The sequence below is a fragment of the Gobio gobio genome, assembly GCF_949357685.1.
Source record: "Gobio gobio genome assembly, chromosome: 7".
NCBI lineage: Eukaryota > Metazoa > Chordata > Actinopteri > Cypriniformes > Gobionidae > Gobio > Gobio gobio.
In genome coordinates, this window is record NC_137103.1 from 29951616 (window position 1) to 29974254 (window position 22639).

At 39.2% G+C, this 22639-nt stretch overlaps 3 protein-coding genes across 4 annotated transcripts; 2 read left to right on the forward strand and 1 right to left on the reverse strand.

Annotated features, from left to right (window-relative positions):
* Positions 1-190: 190 nt before the first annotated feature.
* On the reverse strand, positions 191-1590 carry sap18 (Sin3A-associated protein). Its single transcript, XM_079821343.1, has 4 exons — positions 1438-1590; positions 969-1078; positions 767-889; positions 191-678 (listed from the first exon to the last, which is right to left on the reverse strand). Exons 1-4 carry the CDS (start codon positions 1507-1509, stop codon positions 522-524), a joined length of 462 nt encoding a protein of 153 aa, XP_079677469.1. The 5' UTR covers positions 1510-1590; the 3' UTR covers positions 191-521.
* An 87-nt stretch (positions 1591-1677) lies between these two features.
* Positions 1678-4930, forward strand: LOC307129144 (uncharacterized protein). Its single transcript, XM_079821344.1, has 2 exons — positions 1678-1932; positions 2250-4930. The coding sequence occupies exons 1-2, from the start codon at positions 1755-1757 to the stop codon at positions 3587-3589; spliced, it is 1518 nt and encodes a 505-aa protein (XP_079677470.1). The 5' UTR covers positions 1678-1754; the 3' UTR covers positions 3590-4930.
* Positions 4931-5416: 486 nt separating this feature from the next.
* On the forward strand, positions 5417-22084 carry lats2 (large tumor suppressor kinase 2). 2 transcript variants are annotated; one of them, XM_079822554.1, is made up of 9 exons: positions 5417-5601; positions 8179-8404; positions 8514-8906; positions 14875-15007; positions 15102-16633; positions 16782-17364; positions 17470-17652; positions 17749-17855; positions 18063-22084. In XM_079822554.1, the coding sequence occupies exons 3-9, from the start codon at positions 8553-8555 to the stop codon at positions 18588-18590; spliced, it is 3420 nt and encodes a 1139-aa protein (XP_079678680.1). In that variant the 5' UTR covers positions 5417-5601; positions 8179-8404; positions 8514-8552; the 3' UTR covers positions 18591-22084. The 2 variants fall into 2 exon arrangements, with proteins under 2 accessions (XP_079678680.1, XP_079678681.1); XM_079822555.1 differs by lacking the exon at positions 5417-5601 and having other exon boundaries at positions 8292-8420.
* The last annotated feature ends 555 nt before the right edge of the window (positions 22085-22639 follow it).

Sequence of the window (22639 nt, forward strand, 5' to 3'; positions counted from 1 at the left end):
CTGCAAGGCCAAACATTTTGCTCCATAATTAAAGAAAATAAATGTAGATAATTTTGTTGAAGTTTAGCTTCATGTCTGAAAACCTAAACCTAACAGATTCATTTTGAATGTGAAACCAAAGTATTTTGTTCACAGTTAGTTTCTTTTCATTTGAAAAGTCAGTTTATAAAGGTTTAGACAAGACACAAGATACTGAAAAAAACAATTTATTCAACATTTTATGGGACTCATGGTGACAGGGCTAAAACTTAAAAGGTAGACCTGGTATAAAACCCCATGATGAACGTAAAATATGAAAAAGATTATCTATATAACTATAAACCCCAGTATCTGCCCAATCCTGCTGCTGGAGATGGACCTTCCTGCAGAGTTTAGTTTTGACATGACAAATACTTCAACCAGCTGATCAAAGTCTTGAGGTTCACCTGGAAAGCACAGGCAGGGATTGAACTAAACTCTACAGGAAGGCAGATTTCCATAAATTCTCCCTCTGTTTAAATGCAAGCCTTGTTTCAGAAGGATCAGTAGGGTCTCATGCGTCCTTGGAGAGGTGGTGCACGGTTAGGCGGAGTAATCGCGATGTCAAGGTAATCTCCAATCTGAAAGCGTTGAGACTGAAGCGTCATGGAGTCATCTGCACCTTTGCGTCCTGAAACTGTATTGCCAATTTCTTTAACCCTACAACAAAAGCCAGACAGGTTACTCTAAATTTACAATAACACATTTAAACTGACCAAGCTACACAAGTATACTCAGTACAGATTACCTGTAGATTTGTCGTTTAGGGTCTGGGTAAACAATGGCAAACCCAAAATGTGTGCCTTTCTTTCTAGCTTCTGGATAGACTTCCTTCACCAGGCTTGTCAGTTCCTTCAAAGTAGCATCCATCCTTTAACCAATGCAGATACAATTCAGGATCATAAGGTTTATTTAAATGTTCAAAGTTCAAGTGTTATTTTAAGACCTACCAGGTGTAGATCTGAAGCTCACTAGATGGTACATTCCCACGGGCAAACTCGTCCATGCGATGGTGCCTTCCATTATTGGTGGTGAACACTCTCAGGAGAAGTGGGCATGTCTGGGACAACAGGCACATGCAATCAATAACAGTTTCCCCCCGAAACAATCAACAAAGTATGTGCTTATTCCATATTGATTATTATAACAATATTTAAATATGTAATTCCGTGATTGTAGTACAGATGCGTCTGTTATGTTTGTAATATATTTTTTTATGATATGCTATACACATATTATTAAGGTACGATTTGTAGTATACTATAGTGCAACCAGACGTTGTATTATCATATAATTTTAGTATATGCTATATACTTCAAGTTTTACTAGGTACATCTACAAATTAGCTTAGCATGCAAGACGCGTTTTTTGCACACGACTTTTTGCGCAAATAACGAACAGAAGCAACGACAAACAAACCTTTTCTCTGTCCACTGGCTTTTCTGGCTCTTTTTTGATTTCCTCTTGTGTAACCCTCGATTCTACAGCCATTTTTTAATCCAATTTCTTTGGAAAATCACCGATGAACTGCTGTTCACAACGCCTGTTAATAATGAGCGATCGCGGCGCGGTGAGATGAGATCACACAGTAGTGACTGGGAACACCAATCACAGCCAACCGATGACGACCAGTAAAATGACGACACTCTAGCAACCCCCGCCGCCATTTTGGGAGTCAGATTGTAAATATTACTAGTGAAGAAAAGCAAATACGTCCACAATAAGGTGGCCTTAATATGGTTCACACGTGCGTAGTGGCCGGGTGTCGGAACAGGAGGACTCCTGGGACCACATTATCCTTCTACAGGTTTCCACGGGACCCGGAGCGGAAGCAGCGCTGGATCGCTGCTGTGAATCGTGAAGGGTGGGTGCCAAACGAGGGCAGTAGACTCTGCAGCACTCACTTCATTTCAGGTATGTTAAATAGGATGTGCTGGATATTGTTTTTGTTTTTTCAGGCATAATGCTCATCACTGGGGTGCATGTAGATATTTCTGGTAATGGGGGAATATGTCTGATGTAGATAACGGAGCATCATGTTAACCTTACCATTTTGATACACTTTGGGTTAAATGTAAATTTGCACTGTTTATTAGTCTTTAACCCTCTGGCATTCCTCACATAGGAATCAGAACAGAAATGCTATATTCATTGTTTAATGCACTATTCTAGGTTTGCATTATGATAAAAAAAATATTATAGAGATAAATGTGTTGTTGTTCCATTTGCAGGAAAACAAGTGAAAAATCCTCGATCCCCAGACTATGTTCCTACAGTTTTCACTTCAGCGCCACTTTCGCCAAATATGAAAGAAGCAAGTTCCTGTGAAATGTATGATAAACAACAGGCACAAGTGGAGGCAGCAAATGCTTTGCTCTTCCTGCAAGGTCAAGGGCGTTTCTTGGAGGATCATGGTCAGATCAGAAGTCAAGAAGAGCCAGAGAGCGTTTCCTCTTCACTAAGTAGTTGTGATGAAGAAGATGATAAGATTGAAGATGGCATAGAAGAAGAAATCACACTGACAAGTGTAAACCAAAAAGGAAGAGCAGTGCAAAGCTTTCCCTCTGAATATGAGTCCAGTCTTGAGGCTCTTAAGAAAGAGAATACGGAGCTGAGGGAATCAATAGAAAAGATGTCTCTCACAGAGGCGTCCTTCAAAAATGATCCAGAAAAGGTTCGGTTCTATACAGGATTGCCAAACTACTTTGTGTTCGAGACCGTGATGTTGCTTCTCGTGCCACACATGAAAGGGGACAAAAATGCGAAACTCTCAAAATTCCAGCAACTGCTCTTGACTCTAATGCGACTGAGGCTTGATCTTAGAAACCAAGACTTAGCCTACCGTTTTGGAGTCAAGGTTGCCACAGTGACCAGGACTGTCCATCGGATTATTAATATAATGTTCACCACCCTCGTGCCAACTGCTGTTTTTTGGCCGTCTAGAGTGGAGCTCAGAAAAAACCTACCTGCAGCTTTGCGTTGCACATACCCAGACTGTGCAGTGATCATTGACTGCTTTAGGGTGTCTCTAGAAAAAGCTTTCAGTGCGGATGTAAATCAAGAGGTTACATCTACAGCATTGACTTCACCAGCTCAGTCCGAGGTGAATGAGCTTAAATATGTGATAGGTGTTGCCCCTCAGGGTGTTGTCACGTTTGTCTCGAGGGGATCACCGGGTCACGTCAGCGACAAGAATTTAGTTGAGAGTTCTGGCCTACTTTGTAAGCTCCTGCCTGGCGATGTTGTTCTGGCCGAGCATGACTTTGACATTGGGGGCTTGGTGGGGGCTCGCAAAGCCGAACTGAAAATCACTAGTAGCAGCTACCCTGAAAATAGTCAAAGTGGAGAAGATTTTTCACTGGTTGGGGCTCTCTCAGATAAAGTGAATGTTCATAGGCATGTTGGGAAGGTAATAGACATGGTCAAAAGAAGATATTCTATGTTGACCGGACCGGTGGAGAGTCCCTTTACAGTCATAGAACGCACTTCCAATGCAAGCACTTTTGATAAGATAGTGCAAGTTGCTTGTGCCCTGAATAATCTGTGTATTTCTGCTGCACCCCTGGAATGAATGCTCATATTCGCCACACTTTTGCAAAAGTGACATTTACCTGTACAATGGCTGAATGCACCTTTATTGTTTCCCTATTTTTACAGAAGAGAATAGAAAGAGTGATCTGAAAATTTCGAAGAACATTTATGCAACCTAAGGACCAGTTTATACGAAACATATTTATCAGGCACAGTTCACTGTACAATTTTCTTTTTACATGAGGAACTTCCTTAGTCTCTGAGCTGACTTTGTTGATGCTTTGGTTTGATAGAGACATTCCATCCATAATTTGCTATTGTCGAGAGTGGAGCTTGTATGCTGAGAATGTAAAATATTCAAGGCACCGAAGAAGGCGTCTCAGTCGGAGACAGTTATAGTCGTGTATTGTGACATCAGCTGCCCTTAGTTCCAGTGCCTTTGTCCATGTGATGCCTATACCAATTTCCGCTTCTGTATAGTAATACACTATATTTTTGCCTTAATCCAGCAGTACTTTGTTCTTTCCTTCTGATGATGCCTTGTCATTCTACCATGTAATGTGATTGTGTAAGTACCACAAAATTACAGTTTAGCTGTTAGCACAGATGATCATTGTTGTTTTAAATCAACTCTAATAACATTTAGACTTGTATATTCACTCTGACATTCAACCATTGCACATGTTTCAGTACTGTACCCTGGCTTTCACTTAACTGTGTCGGTGTGTGTTCCATTTATCTCTGTTATGGTTTGTGAAGACAATTATGCGTATGTTGAATTGTCCATTTTACTCGTACGTTCTATGTGTAAAATTCACCAACAGACCTGTAATCAAATGAAGCATCCTGTTGTATAACGTATGAAAATGTCTTCATAAAATTTTGAGTACTTGTAATTGGAACGGGCATTTTATTCTTAAAGGGATAGTTCGCCCAAAAATGAAAATTCTGTCATCATTTACTCTCTCAAGTTGTTTCAAACATGTATGAATTTATTCCTCCTGCTGAACGCAAAAGAAGATATTTTGAAGAACGTCGGTAACCAAACAGTTGATGAGCCACATTGACTTCCATAGTATTTTTGGGTGAACTATCCCTTTCAGTTTCTTTATTCCCATGAATTTCTTACTTTATTACGCAGAAACAAAATGATGGAGTTGTTTCTAATTTTGCAGTACTTTTATGGTAGTTGACATGAAATTGTACTGCTTTGTGACATTCTGTACTCTAAAACTATTCTAAACACCATACTTCTAATTATTAAAATATTACATTTTTGAGAGAATGCATGGAATAATTATACTTAAAAAAAGTAATGTCATCACGCAGTATCATTTAAAATAAACAAAAAGCTATAAAATAAATGTTTACCAGTAATAGCACATTCTCGTATATTCATTTAGCCTACATTTTATCTGAAAATCTTGATGTTGAAAAAAATGTATATGCCATAATGTGTCAACTATACAGTTCCTGTTTCACAATCATTCACCAGAACATGTCAAAACTTATAAGCAGAGTGTTTTGTCTGTCTTTTTGTTTGTTGTGCTTGGTTTAATTATGTGTGATTTCCTTTGAAGGACGCCATGCAACAACCTGAACAACGAGGAGCCAGTAAAGAAAGTAGAACTATAGATAATTTTTTTATAATAACATCATTAATGATTGCCATTATGAGTTAATCTCTAGTACATATATTGGCCAATATTTTCCCATTCCAATCATTTTATCTGCTTGTGTACATCAGATCAGAATCTCAGCGTTTTAAATGTAGGAAGCCCCGCCCAGGGTATGTGCAGTGCTGACGTGCATGGCCGCCTCACGTGACTCCTCTGGAATGTTAACAATGCAGTAAGTGTCCAACTTTGTACTGCATTCTAATTCTGCCGTGAGTGGCGAGAAAATGGAGGACAATCCCATGATTTTCACTGTGCGCTTTTTATGAGAGAACATCGAAAGACGATCCTTGGGCAACAAAACACCAGACCGATAATCTACAACTTTACTGAAGTTTAAATCAATTCCTTGGATTAAGGTACCAATTATTACATGGTGAGTCGCGTAAAACATTCTTAATTTTCCAAAACGCTGGGCATTAGTAGTTTTTAGGAGTTTCTATATTCGATTTGCGATCGCAAATCCTGTGTAAGTTGAGAAAGTAAGTTGTATTGCTCATTTAAAGTGAGATAGGAGTGAACAGCACATTCTCCCTGTGCTGGAATGCGGACTTGCTCCAGCGGATCTGCGTTCCTCTCGCTCCAGTCTCTCAAAGCGCTAAAACCTCTAGGCCTTGTAACTCTATTCCGCCTTAAAACTTACTTTGTGTCTATGAACGCATGTTTAAATAATAGTTTCAGTTTGTTAATCTAATGAGAAAATGTGAGATTATGTAGCCTACGTAAAAACATTTTTACAGCAGGCATGGATGGGACACAAACGATAAAAACCGATTCTTTACCGAAACCAAACGTAACAATATCTTGGCTTTCACTGATAAAACCCGCTACCTTATAGTTCTGTTAAAATCTCATGAAATTCAGTGGTGATAAAATAGACGCTGTCACGAGCTGCAGGTAATGTTGTATTTTTACTCGTGCGTAACAAACCATCGCTACTTTCCTCATGTTGTTTTTTTGTGTCTCGCGCAGGCAGATGTGTACCCAAAGGTTTTTTAGCTGTATCAGGATTGTGTACTGCAACGCTCCGTATGCGTTACACATTGATTGTTTTGAAATAGTATAATTCACTCCACCCACAAAATAATTAATTTCCCCCCCGCATAAGTTGTGCGATGATGACATGTGCTGAGGTGTCTTCATATTACACTTCTCGTTTTTGTCTGCTTTGTGTTGTCAGAATATTTTGCTTGTGATGATACAAATATGAAAATAAGTAAAAACTGTGGCAAATGTAAGGCTTATATATATATATATATATATATATATATATATATATATATATATATATATATATATATATATATATATATATATATATATATATATATATATATATATATATATATATATATATATATATATATATATATATATATATATATATATATATATATATATTATTATTATTATTATTATTATTATTATTATTATTTTTTTTTAAAAAAGAGAACCACTGAGGGGCCTAAATGTACAGAGAGGAGCCAAAGTAATATTCAATGCAAATTGTTGGGCATCGTTCATGTTCTATGGATGCCCATGTAGTTATTGATAACTAAATTATGTAAGGTTGAAACCACACAATTTAGTGTCTTACAATGAAAGAACTCATAATAAATTACGTAAATATTATTTAACTCTTGTTAAGTAACATTGCATTAGAATTGATAGTTGTATGTGAAGTGTATTTGAATGCAGTGGTACATTTTGCTGTTGTTACTTGTGGAATCGAGGGCATAGAAAATATTGCGTTTGATGCCTTGATAATAATGGAAATTAGACTATATCTGTTCTAGACTGGGCAATGCATTTCCAGTATTGAGCGCCAGCATTCCAGAAATTTGTTTGTCCTAAAAGTCCTTTCTTCTTTATGGTCATATCCCCCTTTCACCAGAAGACAAGAATTAAGAATTAAAGCTGTAAAACATTTGAAATTTGAACACCCCATGATATATCATGACATGATCGATTTTCTCTCCTGTCTATGAGGTATTTCCTATAGAAACAGGAAGTTTGAACGGGATATATATCGAAGGGCTTGCTTTATGGTCACAGTTACGAACCATGATCAGTAGTTTCTTGGTCTGGCAATGACAGAACTGTACATTTTCGGCAGTAAATAAATAAAATATATATTAGTCATGTCAAATTGATTAATCATATCTAACATAAAAGTTTGTGTTTATATAATATATAATATACACGTCACAATGTTTGTGACGTGTGTGTGTGTGTGTGCATGTATTATAAGTGTGTATGTATGTACATTTTAAAAATGTAATTTATTTCTATGATGGCAAAGCTGACTTTTCAGAATCATTACCCCAGTCCTCAGTGTTATATGATCCTTAACAAATCATTCTAATATGCTGATTTGCTGCCCATTAAATATTTTTGTGGGGAAAAAAACATTATTTTTCAGGATACTTTGATTAATAGAAAGTTCAAAAGAACAACATTTACTTGAAAGATAAATCTTTTGTAACATTATAAATGTCTTTACTGTCAATTTAATGCATCCTGAATAAAAGTATGAATTTCTTAAAAAACAAATCTGACGTTTCTGACCCAAACCTTTCAACGGTAGTGTATGTTGAATAAATATGCTGTAGAAGTTATGTTATTGTTTGTGTTGTGTAGTAGTTATTATTATTTGATTTTCTCTCTAAAATAAGGTTTGTCCTATGACTTTACACATATTTCTACAGCAGTGCATTGCTTTCCATGTGAATAAAGGAACATGCTGCTCTTCCTCTGACTGCATATTCTGCTTCAAGAGAGTAACAGCACAGTTATACCAAGTTGATCTGCATGTGTTTAGCGATGTGTTTAAACCTATGAAAGAGGCGCTAATGTCCATTCAGACTCAGGTATTTGACATAGAGTAGTGAAACAGGGCCTTGGACGTGCCTGGACCGCACCCTGACCCTTCTGTCTAACACTGTCTCCACAGGCAAAGATGCATACCAGACTGGGATGGAACAAGCACGCAGATGGAATAACCCCTCACATGTCTTGGGAGGAGGGGGAGTATGAGCCCTGAAAGGGGTGCTGGGATGTGAGTAGGCCTGCATCCAGCACGAGCTAGAGCCAAAGAGGCAGCAGCAACAAAGACGAGCGACAACAGGAATCCTAATCTCCACTTGCATCTTTCCCACTGCAGCCTGTTATCTATTCAGGTCAGACTGAGCCTGGGTGTGTACAGTTGTGTCTTATTGTAGGATTGTACTGCTGTTGTGTGTTTTCCTGTTAGAGAGTAACTGACTGAATCTTTTTGTCTTCTCCAAGTGTGAAGAGTTTGTGTGAGAGTACAGGCCACGTTCACTCATGAGGCCTAAGACCTTCCCTGCCGCCCCATATGTGGGCAACACGCGCCAGCGGCTGCAGGAGATCAAGGAGGGACTGAAACAACCAGCAAAGCTGGTGAGCCAGGCGCTTCATGGAGGGAGCACTCGAGGGGAGGGGGGCAGAGGTGGCGACTCTAAGGGCAAAGACCAAGCTGGTAGGCAACAACAGCTCCGGCAGCCCCAGAAGTTCAACAACTACCAAAACGCCCTGCGAGAGATCCGCAAGTCTCTGATGCCCTTTGCCAATGAATCGGGTCCAGGATCCAGCTCAGGCCACCCTGGTGAAGTCAACAGACAGATGCTACATGATCTTGTCAACGCTGGTTGTGATCAGGTAAGAAATGTCTATGTTGGATATACGTGCGTGCGTGTGTGTGTGTGTGGTTTAATAATATAAATAATAATACTAACATATAAATATTTGTTTTATATTAATATTCATTATTTATATAGTCTGTATACTTCTGAATAAATAAATATACACCACCAGATGACTCTCTGTGGTCATTAAAAATCCCAGGATGTCCTTCGATAAAGAGTAGGGGTGTAACCCCGGCATCCTGGCCAAAAAAAATGTGCCCATTGGCCCCTGTCCATCATGGCCTCCTAATCATCCCCATATATATATACGATTGGTATCATCCCTCAGTCTCCTCTCCACCAATCAGCTGGTGTGTGGTGGGCGTACTGGCGCAATATGGCTGCCGTCGCATCATCCAGGTGGATGCTGCACATTGGTGGTGGTTGAGGAGATTCCCCCTTCTATGTAAAAGCGCTTTGAGTGAGTGCCTAGAAAAGCGCTATATAAATGTAACTTATTATTATTATTATTATTATATGTATATACACACACCTTTTTTATTTACATTTACATGCCTATACATGCATGTGTCTGTGTGTGTGTATATATATATATATATCTCATAAACACATAGTGTAAATAAAAATAGATGTATATTTATGTATCTAACTTTCTATTGTATCTTGGTAAGCAATCTTGTTTTGCTTGTAATGGTGGTGATGGTGACCAGGGGTTAAAAAATATGAATAATTTACTGGGCATAAACTTCATGCATTCAGAAATGTTTCTGAAAATCATTTTAGCTTGAGCAATTAACATTGTGGGGGCTTAGCAAATATAGGGCTTTGAACATTGTACAGCGGATATTCAGTGCAGTCTGTCCATGAAATGTTGAAATGGCAGTTTATTTGGTATTTTAGTTTATTTCTTTTCTTAAGGAGCTCAGTGAATCTTGATCTCTCTGCCCCAAAGAAAGTGGCTAAATCCAAGTCAGCTATTTCTCACCTTTAACACTCAAAAATACAAACATTTATACATGTGTAGTTTTTCATTTATGTATTAGCCATTAGTTGATCATGATCCAGTTAATGCATATACTAGAATATACTACTGTAGTATTTTATAATGGGTTGTTTCAGTGTATTCGTGTTGCTGTGCAATAGTGGTTGTTGTGCAATCACTACTTAGTTAAATGTGTTACATGTGTTCTGGTCCCTGTATTGAAATGTTGTGGCTGAATATTAAAAGGATAGTTCACCCTAAAATGTGAAACTCTAAAGAACGTATTTTGAAGAATGTTGACCAAACAAACAAACACTGAGATTTGTTCTTTTATGTTCCATAGAACAGTGTTGTTATTTTTATTCTACTAATTTTTTTTTTTTTTTAATGTTGGTACTTAAAAATAAAGCTAAAATAAAATTAGAACTTAAAAAAAAAAAAAAAAAAATTAAAGAAATATCCACTAAATAAAAATGTCTAAAACTGAAATAAAAATAAATTAAAGCTATATAGAAATGTATAAAACACAAAGCTGATAAAAATGTCAAAAGCACATAGCAAAAATACTAAAACTGAAAATATGAAAATAAAAGCTCATTCAAAATATGATGACAGAATTGTATTTGGGCTGTCCAAAATTAATTGTCACCCCTGATAGCTATTCTATTACTAAATCTGATTTGTTGTGCAAAAAATTTGCAAATATATATAAGAGGTTTAGTGGCCTTTTTTGATAGTAGCTTGTTCATGTCCATTTGTGTCAAACAGACCAAAGGTTATGTAGTGTTAAAGTGAATATGTTTAGTGTGCTTTGATTCAGGCTCTCTAATACAGACCCCTTGTCAGATCATTAATGAATATGTGTTGGGGCTTTGCTACTAATGTTCAGACACAGCTCTGAGAGCAGCCCTGTGATTGCATTAGGCATGTGAGGAATGCTGTGCTCAAGCCCATGCACAACACCACCGAGAAATCCACCACGGCCCAGTGGAATTACGAGGCCTAGCTGAAGGGAGGCAAGCTGCCTTTATGACATGGCTAAATAGAGACTGGAATGGGGCTTTTTTAGGTCTCTGGAAGCTGAAACATGCTATCAGATGAAGTATAGTATGGAGTCAAGACTTGATTTGGATCATGTTGTCTGGATACATTCTTAACGGTTTTATCTTTTGCTGCTGGTCCGGATGGGTTTTTTTGCACATCCAAACACACATATGGATATATATGGATGGATCTCATCATTTTTTGGTTAGATACCCTCCAGTTGAATATCAATGCTTTAAACAAATTTGGTCTCTTACAAGATAATAGTTATTTAATATTTCACCGGGTTTTGTGCCTTTTCACAATCAGTATGTTGATTGTCTTTGCCCTGCATTTATTGAACAGCACGTACACCATAAGTACGCACAGAGGAAGTGTAGATGTGTGTGGTACAGTTTCCCCAGGAGAAGTAACAGACAGTAGGCTGGGATGGCACAGACACTCTGACCATGTCCTTTGCATGTTTTTGTCTTTACGTGTGGGTTAGTTTTCTTTTTTAGTTGATACAAAAACACGAAATTTGTGTTTTGTGGCTCAGTGTGGTGTGACCTCGTGTCTCCCCTGTATTCAGATTGATTTAGTATAGCCAAAAGTTTGAATCTTGTTCCTGAGTCGTACACCACATGCACCTAGACCTCCCATAAGATCTGGACATACATTTTTTTTAATGTTTTTTATTAATAGTAATAGTCATTATTTTGAAATGACTCAGCCGTGGTGTGTGTGACTTGGTATTTTTAGTCCTCCTCTGACTGGGGCCTGTGTTCCTCCTCTGACCCTCTGTACATTCCAGGAAGGTAAATGGCCGCCGCTGGTCCTTCCTTGGGTTTCTTTAGTTTGATCATTATCATTGGTTTTTGCCTCACAAATTACAGAGCAATGCGGCTGATGGTTACATAACCAACTTTGAAGGAGGAAATGTTTTGGTTGGGGAATAAAAGGGGTTGGGAGGGTATAGGAAGAAGATGAGTATGACGTGTGTTGTGGATTTGTGGTTTCGAGCTTGGGATATAAAAAGCTGCCTGCATACATCATGCATGTGATGTTTGTGTACTTGTGGAATATTCACAATATGATAAATGTGTAGTGCTCTGTTGGCATATCATGTTTGCACATGATCTAAATGTTTATATTAGCCTTCCCTCACAACCCAGTATTTCCAGGGTCTCAAACCACAACTGGTCAGTGCTGTGCAGCATAGCATTTTTGCATTAAAGTCAACCTGAAACACCTTTCGACTTACGTTATGTGAAATTTCTGAGTGGAACAGGATATTTATTTTTACTTTTTAGGAATTGATTGGATCGTAAAGGAGTTATCAAAAATGACCCAAGTGGTTGGTAGGAAGGTAATGAAAAGTGAGAGGGATTGGGGACGTCACCCAAAAAGAAGCAAATTGTTGCATTTTTATAAATGATTTCTGAAGGATCATTTTTGATCAAGTAAATGCAACCTTGAGCATAAAACATAAAATATTTTCAATCCCAAACTTTTGAGTATTACTGTATATATTTTATCAGTTCATGCATACCCTAGGAATTGAACTCATGATCTTGGTGTTGCAAGTGCCATGCTTTTCTGTTTTAGCTGCTGTTTGAGCTATTTTATTACAGTATGGATAATGTTCCACCTCTCCATCCGCTGACGATGATGTCCTTCCGGTCCTATATCTCAGAGTCCCCCATATGGCTTTCATTTTCATGTTCATTGGTGGAATGTGTTTCAGAATTTAGGTCAAAGTGGAAGCCCTAAAATGAACAGTGTGAACAGCGTTGGAATATAGTTATGTCACTTTAGTCAAGAAGAATCTATATTCTTTACTTTTTAAAGTTAGAATTCGGGGTGGGAGGGTTGGGGGGTTAGAGAGAAAAAAAAAAGTGTGGTACTTCCCAACACCGCAGTCAGAAATTGAATGTCTAGTATAGCATTGAGGCTTGTGGTCATGACAGGGGTGTAAATATATTTAGGATCTAACCAAATGAATGCCAAAGGCACATTGGAACGGAATGATCTCAAAAATAAAGAGGAGAGGAGAAGGGACAATTTAAAGAAACACTGAAGCATAGATTTCCACATAGCTGGAATTCTTGCTTCCTGGCTCATGGAATGTCCTGAACATCTGTCGCTATGACAGTGGAGGTCAGGGATGAAACTCTGACCTGGGGCCAAACCAGACCCAGCCCTTGCTGAAACCAGACTGAAGTCCATGTTGGATTGTTGTGTTTGTGTGTTTTTTAAAAAGAGAGAGTGGTGCCTTTAAATCACTAAGGGGGACAAGAAGGCACACCCTTGGAGCGGACAGTGATGGAATGCAACAGAAAGCCCTGGCACTTCTGAGAGCAGCGATCACTCACAGACAGACAGCGTGTGTTTGGAGTATTTCCTGTGTTTTGTACAATACTGACCATAGTGCCAGACATTTGTGAATAAGCATTTAGACAAACTGGTAATACACATAGATTAACATAGATAAACTACTCAGAGGAATGTGTGTGGATGTGGCACTTTGCATAATGAGTGTCCACGATTTGTACGGCTGCTTCTTTATGGCTATTCCATTTTTTTATTACTCTTTCTTCTGTCAGTGCCATCTAACCAAATGGAATGGACGAAATGGCTTTTATTACTCTAACCTTGTCATAGCCACATTTAATATTTACCTACTAATATTTACTTGTTGTTCTTTGAATGCATAGTGGACAAAAAGCACAAGTATGTGCTGAATTGGGCACTTATTCCTTTTTTTTTTTTCATGGCATGCTTTGTGCAGTATTGTGTTTGAACACCAGAGGCAGTATAACACAGCTTGCTGCGCTGCTGACGAATTTGGTTTGGGCAGAATGTCTTCTGAATGAGGTCATATGCCATTCAAGGGGATTTCCTCATATAGGTGTGGGTCTCTGCTCACAGAAGACTGTACATGTCTGAGTTGTTTTATTTTGTATTGCTGCGGCTTCGCAAAACATGACGGGAAAACGTAAGATTAATCTGAAGGTCTCTACAGATTAATACAGAGTTGTTGCATGGTGGGTAATCATGAGTAGAGATTGTTGAGGAGAACTATTTTTGCTTAAAAGAATGCAGTCTCTAATATATTAATAATAATTTAAATTTATATACAACTCTTTATTGCTTTGAAATTAGTATAACTATAAACCAAAATGCAAAATTAATGTAATATATTTATTACCTTGAAATCAGTGAATCATTGCAAATCTCTTGCAGCAGAATGTTTGGTCAAATAGGCCAATCTCCAGTCATAGTGCATGTGTGGCCTGGCACAGGAAGGAGCTTGTGCATAATTTGTAGAGGAAGCAGCTTCAGGGAATGTTATTTGATGTGTGTGTATGCATGGGTTGGTTTATATTTACATGCATGTTCATCTGTACATATGTATATAATGTGACTCTCCAAGAATGTAAGCTAAATTAAACATTGCCTTTACATGACGGAAGTCTGACTTGTACTGAAAATTAGGTTTTTTGTTTTTTTTTCATTATTTTGCCTCTAATACAAAATCATTCTCTCTAGTCACAAATGTCCCTAGTTTACACTGGTGCATGGAGCAAACAAATATTTTTAAGTAGCAGATGTTAAAGGACCTGGGAATATTTGGCTCAACAAATATGTCAGAATTTAGTGGCAGTCGTGGCCTTAGCAGCTTTTCACCTCTCTTAAAGATAATATTTTATTTAGCTGGTATGTGCTCTTATTCACAGAATTAATCAAAATTAAGCTCTTTGGTTACAACAAAGAGTGATACGTCTACAGGTAGTAGTAATCTCATATTTAAATGTCCCAAGTAGTATTGGATCATCTCAAGTAACTATTTAAAATCATTACATGTATGTAGAAGTTGTACCTCACTGGTGCATAATGAGAGGAAATGCATTGTGAAAAAAATGCACGTGTTGCCTATGTTTTGATTAGTTCTCTGTTTGAATTTGGAAAACAGGAAATGGCCGTACGTGCCCTAAAACAGACTGGCAGCCGTAACATTGAGGCAGCGTTGGAATACATTAGTAAAATGGGTTACCTGGACCCCCATAATGAACAGATTGTACGTGTCATCAAACAGACTTCCCCAGGTATGTGCACGCTTTTAAAAACACACTATATGTATATGAATGAATGATGCTCTGCCTTTTTAGTGCAAAGTGAACATTTTCTAATTCCCTACAGGAAAGAGTGGCATGCCAAATATGATGGACCACAGGACCACAATAGAAGGCACTGGGGATGGTGCAATGCCCCCTTATCACCAAATGGGAGCACCATTGTATGAGGGAGCTAGTTATGGGGCTGAGGGTGAGATGGCACGTGTGTACATGGGTGGACCACCTGTCATGAACTACATGGCACCACCTGCCAACACTTCACAGGGTCCTACCATGGGAAACCCAATGGGTCGGCCTGCAAGTATGGGTGCCTACTCTACAAGCATGGCCCCTCAAACTAACACTGGGAACCCTATGTACACCCCTGGTCCAGCCCAGCAAAAAGGATACCCTGGTACAATAGACCAGGCCATGATGGGCTACAGTGTGCCTGGACCACCCATGCAAATCCAGCCTCAGCCCTCAGGAGGCCCTGGTCCTCATTATGACTACAGGCCTCATATGATGGAGGCCTCCAGCTATGGGGTCAAACGAAGTGCTTCCTTCCAGAATAAGATGCCCCAACTAACAACCGAAAACTATGTTAATATGCCAAGCAAAGGAGCAATGGGCCAAAACGCTGGTGGTTACGCTCCCAACTTATATCTGCCACCACATCCACATCCACTCCAAGCCAGCCCCAGCTCACACCAGGTTCACTTGATGCAACGCCCCCCTGGTGTTGCCCCTGGAGCTATGGGTGGTGAGTTTTCTGATGTTCCTCAAGGCCTCCTCACCCCTTCCAGGGCCAGTCTGAACCTTGACCTGTATGAGCATCACTGGCCAGGAGCCCAAGGTCCTGAGGGGACTCCTCCAGCCAGGCAGCCACAGGGGCCTTTTAGAGGGGAGGTACGTGTCCCCAGTAGGACCAATTCTTTTAACAACCACCAAAAGGTGACTGTAAGGCAGGCATTGCCTCCTACAGCTAGTGTTGCTGGCAAGCCGGAGGCATCATTGGGTCCACCTAACACAATAACTGCAGTGACCTCTCCACCAATCCAGCCACCTGTTAAGAGTATACGGGTCATGAGGCCTGAGCCGAAGACAGCAGTGGGACCATGCCATCCAGGCTGGCTGAGTGCACAGGCACAGGAAGCACCAGAGTCTCATGGATACATGCCAGATGAGACTTTTACCCTGGAGCCCAATCAAGAACACCGCTGCCCACCTCCACCTTACCCCAAAACAATGCTCCTACCTGGATCTGGAGCTGAGCCTTCATCCCTGGAGACTGGAGCCATGGGTGGACTTCAAGATATCAATGCAACAAGCAGGACGGTCCAGAGTGCCTCAATTGGAAAGCAGGAGGAAACTGTCTCAAAAGACAAAGTGAAGACAAGCAAAGGAGAGAAGGCTGTGAAGGATAAGAAGCAGATCCAAACCTCACCTGTGCCTGTGCGAAAGAATGCCCGTGATGAAGAGAAGAGAGAGTCTCGCATTAAGAGTTATTCTCCCTTTGCCTTCAAGTTCTATATGGAGCAGCATGTGGAGAACGTGATGAAGACCTACCAGCAGAAACTCAACCGCAGGATGCAGCTGGAGCAAGAGATGTCCAAGGTGAGCAGTGCTGGAACCAAAAAGCACACTGTTTGAGGATTTGCACTTCAGACAATTGTGCTGTTAATTCTTTGAGTGTTCACCATTGAGTGTAAATGTTATTGTTGTCAAATCAAACCATCCTCTTCTATATCTTCCTATTCTCCAGGCTGGCCTTTCAGAGGCAGAGCAGGAACAGATGAGAAAGATGCTTTACCAGAAGGAATCCAATTACAACCGACTACGACGTGCCAAGATGGACAAATCAATGTTTGTCAAAATCAAGACACTTGGCATTGGAGCCTTTGGTGAGGTGTGTCTTACACGTAAAGTGGACACGGGGGCACTGTATGCCATGAAGACTCTAAGAAAGAAAGATGTTCTAAACCGAAACCAAGTAGCCCATGTGAAAGCAGAAAGGGATATCTTGGCAGAGGCTGACAATGAGTGGGTAGTCAGGTTGTACTACTCATTTCAGGACAGAGACAGCCTGTACTTTGTCATGGATTACATTCCTGGAGGAGATATGATGAGCTTGCTGATTCGTATGGGGGTTTTTCCAGAACCCTTGGCCAGGTTTTATGTGGCAGAACTGACACTGGCCATCGAAAGTGTGCATAAGATGGGCTTCATCCACAGAGATATCAAGCCGGACAACATCCTCATTGACCTGGATGGACACATCAAACTGACTGATTTTGGTTTGTGTACTGGGTTCCGTTGGACACACAACTCAAAGTATTACCAAAAAGGTAAGGGACATGAAGACAATGTAATGTTCATAGCCCTTAATACAGTTGCAGTTTTTAACAAATCGTATTAATTGGTTGTCTTCTCTCTCTGTACTGCTTGAATAGGGAACCATATCCGACAGGATAGTATGGAGCCAAGTGACTTTTGGGATGATGTTTCTAACTGCCGTTGTGGTGACCGGCTGATGACTTTGGAACAGCGGGCAACTCGACAACACCAGCGTTGTCTGGCACATTCTCTGGTCGGCACACCTAACTACATCGCCCCTGAGGTGCTTCTGCGCAAAGGTAAGACCTTGAACGTGATCACCCGAAAGTACAAGCACATGGAAGTGCTTGTGTTGATAGATACCTTCACCTGTTTTAATACTTTTTAATCCACAGGATACACACAGTTGTGTGACTGGTGGAGTGTGGGAGTAATCCTGTTTGAGATGCTGGTTGGCCAGCCACCCTTCCTTGCTTCAACCCCAACGGAGACACAACTTAAGGTGAGAGCTCTATATGCATCTTCTTAGGTTCCTTTGCTTATAGGGTTGATGTAAACCATAGGTGTCCAATCTTGCTCCTAGAAAACCCAATTTTCTGCAGGGTTTAGTTACTACCTGCCCCAACACACTTGCTAGACATTTCTAGTAAACCTGAAGACATTAATTAGAGAAGAAGTGTTGCTAATGTTAATGTCATCACTTCTGCAGGTGATAAACTGGGAGAACACTCTGCAGGTGCCCCCACAAGTAAAGCTGAGCCCAGAGGCAGTTGACATCATTGGTCGGCTCTGCTGCTCAGCTGAAGAGCGCCTAGGAGGCAATGGGGCTGGTGAGATAAAGGCTCACCCATTCTTTTCCGAGATGGATTTCTCCAGCAATCTTCGCACACAACCTGCTCCATTTCGACCGAAGATTGCCCACCCCATGGATACATCCAACTTTGATCCTGTGGAAGAGGAGGGGGGTCCAGGGGCCTGGAGTGACAGTGGAGACAGCACCCGTACATGGGACACACTCTGTTCTCCTCACGGCAAACACCCTGAGCATGCCTTCTACGAGTTTACCTTTCGCAGGTTTTTTGATGATAATGGTTGTCCATTCCGTTATCCCAAGCCCCCAGAGGCAACACAAGACCTGTCCAGCAGTAGTGTGACTGGTAGCCTGAAGCCTGAGTTGGAGGAGGAAGAGGATGAAGAGGAAGAGCAAGGGGAAGGGTGTGAGCCGGTTTATGTGTGAGAATGTCGGTTTGGGTGTTCATGCTGCTCTGCCTTTACCCATAGAGGACCTCGCCAGTTAACATGCTGCGTCTTCTACACTTCCTTTCAACCCAACTTTTTCTTCAAGGTGTTTTTGTACATGTTAAGTGCAAGGAAGAAAATCAGAAATGGAAGAAGTGTAGAAATTTCCATGTGAAATGTGTTTATTCCTCTCAAACCAATATGCAGTATCCTTTGCCTGTTACAAATGACTGAAACTCTGACCAGGGACCAAGGAAATACACAAGCTATGCAGCTTAATTCATGGGGACGTTGGTGTGACTGATACATTTGGCTACTCTGCTATGAGAGTACAAAAACAGAGATGTGCAGCTGCTGCTTTGTGGTTTGTCAGTCAAACCACTCTACTCTCATGGTTAGTGTGGTCTGTCTCAACTGTGCCCCATTCCTTTATTCCACTGGGGGAAAATATCCCAGTCTTACATCATATGTAAACACTTCCTTCACCTCTCTCAGCCTGGTGATGCTAACATAGCCATTCCGATCACCAGAGAGGTCATGGTGAGGGATTAGAAGATAGCTGGGCTTGGGATGGTGGCTCTGTGGTAAGGCTGCGATCAGGAGATCAAACAGAAATATCACAATTGCCCTCATAGCACAATCCCTCAAAAATTAAATGCAAAATGCAAAGGCTCCGTCACAACTGTGTTTTTACTCATAACACCAAACTGACTTCAAATTCAGAAATATTTTCTGAAATATGGAAGCCAGATTTTCAGATTCGGGATCATTTTCACAATTTGTCTAAAACTAAAAAGTTTTAGAAGATTGTGGCGCCACCTAGTGGTACAAAGTGACACTGTAAACAATCATGCATATTCTTCTGAAGATCTAAGTCCTATATTATAGACTGACAGTATTAGGTCACTTCTTCATGCAAAGTCTGTCCAAAAGATCATGCAGTATTTTGCAGTTATTACACTAATCACAGCTTTTTTGTAAATATGATACAGTTATCCTTTTTTATGTTTCATACCTTATCAGGTGAAATGGTGCTCTCAGACGTGACACAATATTGAGACAATGTTATGTACAGCCAGCACTTCAAGGACATGCAATCTTACAACTCCCATTATTGTTAAAGTTTATAGAAACATCTTTTAAATGTTTAAACAACCTATTTAGAGCTGAATCCTGAGGTCATACATAATGTGTGGTAAAAATTGCAATATAGAAAAATTAATAGTTAATTTAAATTAACTATTGACTCTTAAAGTAAGAAAGAAAATTAAATCCTAAAGCCTGCTTTTTGTTTGCTTGCCAGTAATATGCATGGTAACATTCATTCTTTCAAAATAAATGCCGCACAAAACGTTGCAGTACTCACAAATTTTAATTTTGCTTAAGTGTGTTAGTTTAGTTGCCAAAGTATTGTTTTATTTAATTGATATTTAAATTCAACAAACATTTATCTTGCCTGGCTTGATTTTAATTTGCTTGAAAGCTTACTTAACCTGTTCCCAATAGTTGCTTTACATTCATTTGCTGCTTTGATATGTATCTAACACATGCGTCACATTGTTTTTAGAGGTGCGTTTTCTCAGCAGCTCACTATCCAGAACAAATTCGTAGCATTATGGTTTTTACCTATAACTTAAAAGAACAAAAGTACAAGTGCTGGGACTCCAGCGGTTTCCTTTTCTTGTTATGCAGAAGACTTGATATGCTTTTCATCATATAACTCTGTCTGCTTTATCATCTTACTGTTTCCCAGAACATCTTAATTGCATTTAGATTCAAAGAAGATCTTAAAAGTCAGACGGGTGGTTTTGTTGTGTTTGTTCATGCTCATCCAGATCCACTGGAAATGTTGTCTGTCACCATCAGTGAACAAATTTAATTGAACAAGTGTAAAAATGTTTCGTCATCGAGGCTGCTGCACCATTTTAACGTGATCACACAGCACAGTATTATAACAAGACAGTCTCTGACTGAAATGTAAAGAATACTTTGAGGCAGAAACCTTTAAGAAAACGGAGAGGAAGTGGCAAAAGAAAATTTATCTGATGGTATGACCGTGTGCAATACAGAAAATACATTATATAGTTTTCTAAATACAACAAATAGCCTTTATAACTGAATTATGCTATCTAAAAGTATATATTATATTGATTTATATATTTTCAGTATAGTTTCATGACCCAATGCTGCTTATTGTTATTAATATTACACTATAAAGTACATTATCATCATACTTTCATTTATACTTTCTCTCTTTGTGTATAGAGTGTGGTTTTGATTGTCAGTGCGATTGATCTGGTGTAAGACGAACTGTGTACCTTCTAATGAATGTGTGGGTGTGTGTACCATGTGCTGATCAGTATTTCAGGAGATGATGGAAATGTCGTCACTTCTTGCTCTCAGGCAGGTCCTGAGTGTAAGCGAAGCGGTGTTTTTGGTGTGATAGCTTAAGGAAGACAAAAAAGAAAGCAAGAATGAATGATTGTCTTTTTTGAAAGCCAAAAAAGAAGCAATAATGAATGAATGATTGTCATTGAGACTCTGAAGGAGATGTATATGGATGTCATGGCAGGATGGATATGGAAACGCATTGTATGCATTTGGTCAATGATAAGGATCGTTTTGAATTTCTGTGACAAGTCCATTTAATTGTCTTTGTGATCTAATTTGTAGTGATGATGGGTCACTGCTTAAAGTTCTCTGTATTAATTATTTCTCAAGCTGACTGACAATCATGTGGTTACGTGCTTGCAGTCAATATTGTCAAACTACCCCCGTATGACCGCTGACTGGAAGAGCTTTAAAATAAGTCAATGATTATCCATTCATATTTGCTTTATATATTGTGTCAGTACGATCACTCCTAAAAGTTAAGTGAAAAAATTTAAATGTATATACCAACTCAAATTGGTATCAGGTCTTTGGTCCAATCAAACAAGTTGATTGAGCTCAATGGAGTGTGACCGCAAGTGTTGCAGATGTTTTGCTACCCCATATTCGTGAGAATGGACCACTCAGTGAAAAAGCATGAGCTTTCTACAAATCTCATGAGTCAGGTTTAGGGTTTGAATGTAATTAGTGTGTTGTGCTTGGGATGGATTCATTTTGAAAATGTTGACTGACAATCTTTGACTGTATTTAGAACTGTGTGATGATGGGACTTTTTTTCCTCTAATGTATGTTTTTGTATTTTAATGGATGAATGGGTTGGGACTTTTTGACGTTTGTAATCTTTTAACTGTATTATACAATTCTGTTACTATTGAACATATATTTATACAGATATACATATTTTTTTGTATCCTTTTATTCTGTATTTTTCTTTTTTCTGAGCTAACTTTTGAACCCCCATGTCTACAGTATTACAGACAGTATGCATTTGGATTTATATCTCTTTTTTTTTTTTACATGTATGAATTGAGAATGTATAAGAAATGCTTTCGCTGTCCTCATGTGTAAATGTATATGTCTAAATTAAATTAAACAAATCGTCCTCTTGCTTTGAGTATTGTTGAATGAGTGCTGGTGGTGGGTGTGTGCGTCTATCTGAGGTGTCTGGGCCAAGATATGTTTAGCTGATGTAAAACATCAGAGTGTGAATCTCTTTGTTAATAACACAACTTGGTGCATATAATATTTAAATGGTCTATTAAGGTATTGTTAAGAATTTGTTCATGATTTATATGCGAGAGAGAAAATCCGAATATATCGGTGGTTACATTTGCGATTAGTATGAAAAAAAACCCTTTTTCATAAATTATATATCAAGGTATTGTTACATTAAATAAAAGTACACATGCATACGTAATACAATAATAAAACTAAACTTTTAAAAATCTTTTCTTGAAGCCATGTAGTGGTTTCCTTGAGCTATCCAAGTACACCTGTTCAATTAATTGGGATTTTCTGGGGGGAATAAATATGTTATAGCAGTTTTGTTTTTTACATACATGGCAAGGAGATAACACACAAACGCTCTTTCGGAAATTGATAGTGCTTTCCAGAAGTTCAAGTGTATCCAGATCAAATGCAAATTCCTTAAAATGA